Genomic DNA, 7,447 nt, shown 5'->3' with positions numbered 1-7,447 from the left:
CTACTCCTTTCCTGACACTATTTGCATACCTTGGAGTGGATGGTATTTGAAACAATAGTTGAGAATATTTGGGTCGAGCTGTGTACTCAGATTATCGGCACAGGTCGATTACATATTTGGGCTAGCTGCGCTTCTTACATGCAAATAACAGTGAAGTTTGAGGGATGGTTTGCTGACTAAGGAACACGGCTGTAAGTGTATGAAAACTACATGAAGTATCTTCTCCTTCACACTGCATGAGATTTTCCGAAAAGCATCTGATGATGGGTGAGCATGAACGCCGTTGACAGAGATTCCCAATGCTGGACGTCTTGAGCGAACACCAATCAATCCCATCGCAATCAGGCCCAGATGGTGTGAATTTGGATTGCCTTTTCCAATGCATCAATTGAATTACTTTCCCCGATCAATTGGGTTGGCTCTCGACAGAGGTACGCTCCTTGCCATTTTTATCTGTTTCAATTACTGACCCGGCAACACATTTTTCTGTTTGTTTTTAGGTGTCTCACTTATGACAGGAGGATTTGCTTGAACAGTCTGCCTCCCGTTTACGCCCTCTACTCTTAGTTTGCTGACACGATGATAATAGCTTGCAAGCGTTTCGGAGACCAGTCTTTGAGCTAATTTGACGTGTGGATACCATGACGGATGTGATCAATTGAACTCAGAAAAAAGAACCTGTCAAGCAAAAGGATCAAATCTGAGTTCTGCATATGTAACAAGAGGATCAACTCCTCAGCTGCCTCTTTTGTCCATTTCCTAATTTTAAAGAGCAGGTTCATGGGCTTAGCAGCTGTAGCAAAGCCACTGTCGCGATGAAACGTCAAATCTAACAGAAAGTTGGTTTCTAAAGCATTGGTTTCTTCCGACCCCACAAAAAAAAAAAAGCATTGAAGCATCCCCGACTGCGTCATTAGATGTTTGTTTGATTCCATCTTATGCTGCACCTATCTTGCACCGTGTAAATATGTTCTCGACCTCCTTGATTATTTTCGAGCAGCCATCCTTATGCAAAGACTGGGGACAAAGTCATCGTTGTTGCTTCCGAATTTCAACACGGAGTTGTACTTTGAGTTCAAAATATATGGTAAGTTCACATCGTGATTGCTTTTTCATTAGGGGTGAAGCATTTACCACAGCAGCAGCTCAAGGAACGATCAATTCACAAAAAATGGAGAGAGATTTAAGGGTGATGGTGCTGCGCTCATGTCAAGATGAAGTTTTTCGTCTTTCAAAACAAAAGAAAAACACCGGATAGATTTAGAAAATTTCACAGTGAATTGTTAACAGCGTTCTACAGTTTTTTCCCCTCTGTTTAGCTCGGAAGATCAAAGCGGATCTATTCCTTCTTGATTGCTTAGTCAAGCAAGACCTGAAACCAAAAATCTCATCACTAATAAGCAAAACTAGATTAAGGCATCCCTAATTACTTTTCATTTTTTTTTCCAATTTCAGGATCTTCGTTCTTGTAGATAATACTATGTTTCAAATTTTAGTCATCCATAATATTTATATTTGTATTTACATGCATAATCACGATTAAGAGAAACCGATTTGCCTTTACAATTCACAAAAAAAAAAAAAAAAAACCGATTAAAGAAAGTTCTCCGAGCACATTATTGATACCTCAATGACTTGTCCAAGGAGATGCCCTCCATGCAATAGGACATGGACAAATCAATGGAGCCCATAGCGTTCGTCGTCAAAGTCAAACTAGTCATACTTATGGACAGATCAACCTTAATTTAAGGTCCGTAAAAAAGGGGATTTATAGATAAAATCTGTATTTATTTGTTGATTAAGAAACAAGAGTCGACAAAGATAGTGGAGCCCCACGGACACTGAGGTGGTTCGGAGGCTCTTTTCAGTTTTCAGCATCATAAGCACATACAAAAGATGACATCGTGGGATTCTGTTCTTGTACCTGTCTACCATCCTGTTCATGAGATTGATCCAGCCTTACGCTCCGTCTGTTTCGCAAGAAATTAATGACTTGAAAAGCATATTTTGTTAGGGACGATCGCTTGAATTGATTGAAATGATTAGTCAATGAAAAATGTATTTATTACTGAAAATAATTTACGTTTTGAAGCAAAAAATAATACTTTGTTCATACATTTTAATGAGTGATGCAAGCTGTCATTTTAACGAAAATATTTTTAGAACTGTTTACTCTTCACTAAACAAACAGGGCACTAGCATGAATTTTTTCCGGGTTGATCATATTAAAAGCATGGATTAAGAATTCATTGAGGAACAAGACTAGATGAGGAGAATAATTAAGGCTATAATGATAACGTCCAAACCATACTTCTGGACGCCGACCATTAAAAAACGACTAACCTTGGTTACGAGGACCGCGTCAATCTTGTTATATGTAGAAGTTTGATTGATTACATGGTCTGTGTAGCCCATTGATAGTCAATTTCTTGAAAAATCTGTTTAAAATTTTCAGTTTGCAAATATTTAGTTTCCAAAATGGGATTAAAGTTATTAAATAGTAAAATGACTGAAGGGCCAATCGAATTGTTAAATTTGATTGTAGAGTCATTTTTTAATCGAGTCTCTTATCTTATTTTGATATTTCCCAACGTTGAATGGACCCATTCGAAAATAATTGGATGATGACAAAATTATTAAAGATGGGCATTCCTTATTTTTATGTTACAATTTATACGGAACATATTTAGGTATTTACTCATGATGATTTTAAACAACGCACTCGATATAAGGCGGAATTTCCGTACACAAATCAAGTTAAGTGGAAGAAAGATAAACTAATGATCGCGACACGAGTAGCATACCACTAAAAATAATTTTTTTTTCAAAAAAATAAGACAAAGAAAAAGGAGAACTATGTGAGCTGACTAATTAAGACTTAATATCAGAGTTTAGATTAATCAAACGTTAATCAATATCAACTAGGTGTGGGCTCCTACGTCATATTCGATAGCATTGAAAAATCATGGAGAAGACAGAGGCAACAAATTTGCATGCGTGAAGGAACCAATATCTAGTGGAGTTTCGGGATTAGTGGTCAAGAGTCAACCTAGTGGACGGTCCTTAAAAATTAAATCAGTAATCGACCAAAGTTTTATAATTAATCAGAGACCATGCAATGATTTTTGGACTTACAAAAACCCTAACTTTATTATTTCGTGTTTGCATGTCCATTTCAATCCGATGTTGATATGCTAAAAGCCTTTTTATTCATGCCAATCAGCTCTTCTGTGGTGTGATCTTCTGAAGCATGAGTTTGAAAGAGCAGGATAAGCTCGAAGATCGTCAAGAGAGCTTCTCCTTGAGCAACTATGACTTCTCCTCCTCCTCCTTCGGCGTCGTCCTGTCCGATGGCGAGGACAGCGACGAGTCATACATCGAGATAGAGCTCGAACGAGCCAAATCCCACAGGACCGGAGGCGACGTCCAATCTGACGGCGAGGACGGCGAGATAGAGCTGCGGATCTCGATTTCGTCCCACGCCCCCTTTCCCCGGCTGTCGATTCCAAGCTTCAGCCGGGAGACCGATGGCGCTGAGAGCGGAAGCAGCCAGTCACCTTCGTCTGCCACATACGCTTCGACTTCTTGGTTTTGGTCGAAAGCTCGCGACCACAACAAGAAGGCACCCGAATCGAAGGGATCTCCCGGCGGCGGGAGAGGCGCAGCGCAGTTTCCGTCTGTCAGCCGGCTATTGAATATGCTCATATCGAGCTTGAAGGCTCCGCAGGAGATTCGCCAAGAAAACAATGATGCTTGTAGCAATGAAAAGCAAGATAAGAAGACCGAGATGCCGCGCGCGAGGTACCGTAATAAACTTAGATTCAGATGCGTCATCTTGTCCTTGAAGCTGTCCTAAATTCATGGCATGGTTTATGTGCCTGCCTTAATTCAATTTTTGTTGAATTTAAAAGGAAGCCATCATCGAAGACAAGGACGACGACGAACGGAGGCATCATGAAGTTCTTCATCAAGCTCCGAGCCATGCAAGCGAAAGCCCTCTTGGCCCCGATCATGAAGACCCGCGACGCGACCGCGACCGCGACCGATCCCAAAGGCAAGAAGAGGATTTCAGGCAGAGAAAGGAAGCAGAAACTGGAGGAGACGCTCGGGTTCTACTGGAGGATGTCCACTGGTAAAACCGCCAAGAATTCGTCGTCGTCAGCATCGATGTCGTCATCATCAGCTGGGAAAGACCAACGTTACGACAAGAGCTCGTCTGCGAAGACGAACAGCAAAAAGAGTGTGGCGGAGGCTTTGAACGGTGGCCGGTTTGAAAGAACATCGTCGTCAGCAAGTTGTCCGAGCTCCATTAGGTGCTCTCCTCTTCATGCCGGAGAGAACTCCATTCAGGCGGCGATTGCTCATTGCAAGAGCTCGTTTGTGCCGTTCCCTGGATTCTACTTTTGATCTTCACTCTAAGTTGGATCCGCAACATGTATTGGACTAGCAGCAATAATAGTAATAGTGATGGACTTCTTTTGATCTTCACTTTATAGTTCTGTGGCTATATGGAACATCTATGATTGCTGAGCTAAAAGATAAGGATCTCGTTCATCTGCAAACTTACCCGTAAATATGTTTATGTCTGCAGCCTGCCAATTAGAAAACTTTAATGTTGCGTTTGGTTGGACATAATGGAATGGAATGGAATGGAATGGAATGAAATGAAATGTCGATTCAAATTACTTTTGCTTAGTAAACGGTTGAATAGAATAGAACTGAGGACTCTCATTCTTGATTGTAAGAAAAATGTAATGGTGAAGGAATGGAAAATTTGTCAAAAATGTCCTAAACATATCATAGCACCTTCAATTGAGTCATAAACTTTTCCATGTAGCCATAAATTTTTTAACTATTTTTTAATATAATCCATCTAGCTAATTTTAAGTTGGAAATTGCTTATGTGACGGTCCAATTAGCATCAACATGGCATGGCTAATGCTTACGTTGATAATTTTTTCCGATTTATTTTGACTTATTTGTATTTTTCCTTTTCTTTTCTCTCATTTTTTTTTATTTTTTTTTCCCAATTATGTTCATCTTTTTCCTCCACCGGTCGCCAACCACAAGCGAAGGTTGCAATGTCTCGCCAAATCTAGGCAAGAGAGTCGTGCCGGCGAGGGCGGGCCCTCGACCAAATCTAGGCGGGGGTGGCCGGTTGGTAAAAGCAACTTTTGCTGACCACTGCCAAGGCCTAGTAATTGGCGGAGGACGAAGATGAACAAGAGCATAAAAGAAAGAAAAGGAGAGGAAAAAGTATTTTAAATTTGAAATAAAATTGTAAAAATTATCCGAGTCCGCTACCAACGTGGCACGTGAGACGGTTGGCACTAGTGAATTCTCACCTAAATTGACCGGATGAATTACATTAGAAAATCATCAAAAGGTTTACAATTACATTGGCAAAAGACTGAGTTAGCGGCCATACAATAGGCTTAAAACATTTTTGGACAATTTTTCCCGAAGAAATTAAATTATAAATAGACTTAAAATGTATGAACTTGCATTAATAGTATAATAGTTGGTAATTCTTAAGTATAATTTCAAATCATAATTAATAAACTATATAATACATGACATTTCACAAAATTTGAAATGATTATCTAATCGAACACAATAATAATTAAAGCACAAAATCTAATTTGGAATTATTAACCGCTTGAAATTTATCAATGCAATTAATTGCATTTCATGTTTTAGTTATACCGATTATGATTAATACTATATTATTGAATTTCAGAAGATGATGCCGACCCTTCAAACGACTCTTTAGGCGCAAGAAGTCTCTTCTGAATTACTGTAAATTGTTTAATGAACTCTCTAACTTTTCTTCTTTTGATTTTTTTTGCAATTGGACCTCTAAATTGTGTACTTTTTGTTCGAGTTAGTCATTCTGTTAAAAAAAGACAAGGATATGCTAACTTGGTGGTTAAGTAGAAGGAATGCATTATGAAAACATTAAAAGAAAAGATAATTACTACAAAATTATAAGAAAAAAAAAAAAAGCAAATCTTGAGAGAGAGAGAGAAGTGTGTTCGCATCCAAGAATTCACTTATCTCCTGAACGAGGCCATGAATGGCTGATTAAAACCATAATTGGTAGGGCGAATCCCAATCCTAAACAATTGGAATAGGCGGTAGGGGCCGCCCGACATGGGTTGCAAGATCCCCAGCGACTGCCGACAAGGGCTCGGTCGCCCTTGACTTGTGGGTCATTGCCACCTCCACTCCCTATCGCTCGATGCCGTGTTCCCTCTTTTTTCTCTCTCCCTTTTGGCCTTACTCTTTGTTCTTTCATAAATTGGAATATCTACATTATCAAATCAGCGTTGGTGCACAGGTGTACAAGTCCACGTCAACAAATGTTTTCTTTTTTTTTTTTCCGGAAGAGTTGACTTGATCCAAAAAAGAATTTAGGTCAAGGACCCAATTTTACGGAAATAAATTGAGACTTGATTGAACAATTTCCAATAATTCAGAAATTTCTCTCATCCTTCCGTTCAAAAAGGGCAATGTTTTCGACAAAAAGTAGAAAAAAGAACAAAGAAAGGGGATGGGTGTTTCATTTGATAATTAAAGACGGCGGGCTCCACGGATGCGTTCCTTATTTTAACGTGCCGGTGCCTACACGCCTTGCACCTCCAATTGCAAATCAAATTTTTTTTCTTTCACTAAAGGCAGGAAATACTCCCGAAATTTAATGTTCCAAAGTTCAGACGGACTTGCTCAGGTCCATTCAGAAACTTCTTTCATCTTTGCTTTCAAAAAGGGGAATGTTTGGCGGGCTTCATTTGAAATTCCCTTCTGTTCTAACGCTACTAAGCGAACACACGATCGAAAAGAATGGGGATAACAAAAAGGAAAAAGAAGAAGAAAGAATGGGGATTCCGTTTCATTCCAATATTTTTAGCCGAACACAATATTAATTCTAGTAGATATACTGTCAAATTTGGAAATTCATGTAAAACCTTCAAACGGCAATATTCTTCATATGAAAAAAAAAAAAGGCCGACCAAAAAGAATATGAAAATAAATAAAGAAAATTTAAATACTATTAATGAAAATTCGATATACTTGACCGGTTAGTTATATAACGAATTCTCAATTTCTGAAATCCCTATCCTTATTTTCTTGCTAAATACCCTCTCACATTCATCGGAAAATTACCAAAAAATCCTAAACTTATTGCAATTGTGCCAATTCGGTCCTAAATTTATTTTTTCCCGATTCAGTTATAAACCTTTTGCAATTGTGACAATTCAGTCTATCCAGCAAAATTTGGCCCGCCGGCGCTAACGTGGACACCGGCCGGCCGATGACCAAATATTTTAATATTATTTCTGAATTTTTTATTTTATTTCTCCTTTTTTTTTCTTTTCTTTGTTTTCCTTTTTCTTTTTTCCTTCCCCTTCTTCTTCTTCTTCTTCTTCTTCTTCTTCTTCTTCTT

At 38.8% G+C, this 7,447-nt stretch overlaps 2 protein-coding genes across 2 annotated transcripts in view; one reads left to right on the top strand and one right to left on the bottom strand.

The window, feature by feature from the left end:
* LOC115750563 (protein FAR-RED ELONGATED HYPOCOTYL 3) overlaps positions 1 to 7,447 on the bottom strand; it is an 874,908-nt gene that overhangs the window by 508,821 nt on the left and 358,640 nt on the right. The window lies entirely within an intron of this gene.
* Positions 3,135 to 4,591, top strand: LOC115731028. The gene is made up of 2 exons (XM_030661641.2): positions 3,135 to 3,801; positions 3,912 to 4,591. The coding sequence occupies exons 1-2, from the start codon at positions 3,251 to 3,253 to the stop codon at positions 4,405 to 4,407; spliced, it is 1,047 nt and encodes a 348-aa protein (XP_030517501.2). The 5' UTR covers positions 3,135 to 3,250; the 3' UTR covers positions 4,408 to 4,591.

Source organism: Rhodamnia argentea, chromosome 10, assembly GCF_020921035.1.
Source record: "Rhodamnia argentea isolate NSW1041297 chromosome 10, ASM2092103v1, whole genome shotgun sequence".
NCBI lineage: Eukaryota > Viridiplantae > Streptophyta > Magnoliopsida > Myrtales > Myrtaceae > Rhodamnia > Rhodamnia argentea.
Note: the sequence above shows the minus strand (reverse complement) of the source record. Positions and strands in the feature narration are given on the sequence as shown.

Coding starts and splice junctions, on each gene's coding strand:
- LOC115731028 (XM_030661641.2), top strand. CDS start 3,251: ATGAGTTTGAAAGAGCAGGATAAGCTCGAAGATCGTCAAGAGAGCTTC. Junction 3,802..3,911: donor ACCGAGATGCCGCGCGCGAG/GTACCGTAATAA, acceptor TGAATTTAAAAG/GAAGCCATCATCGAAGACAA.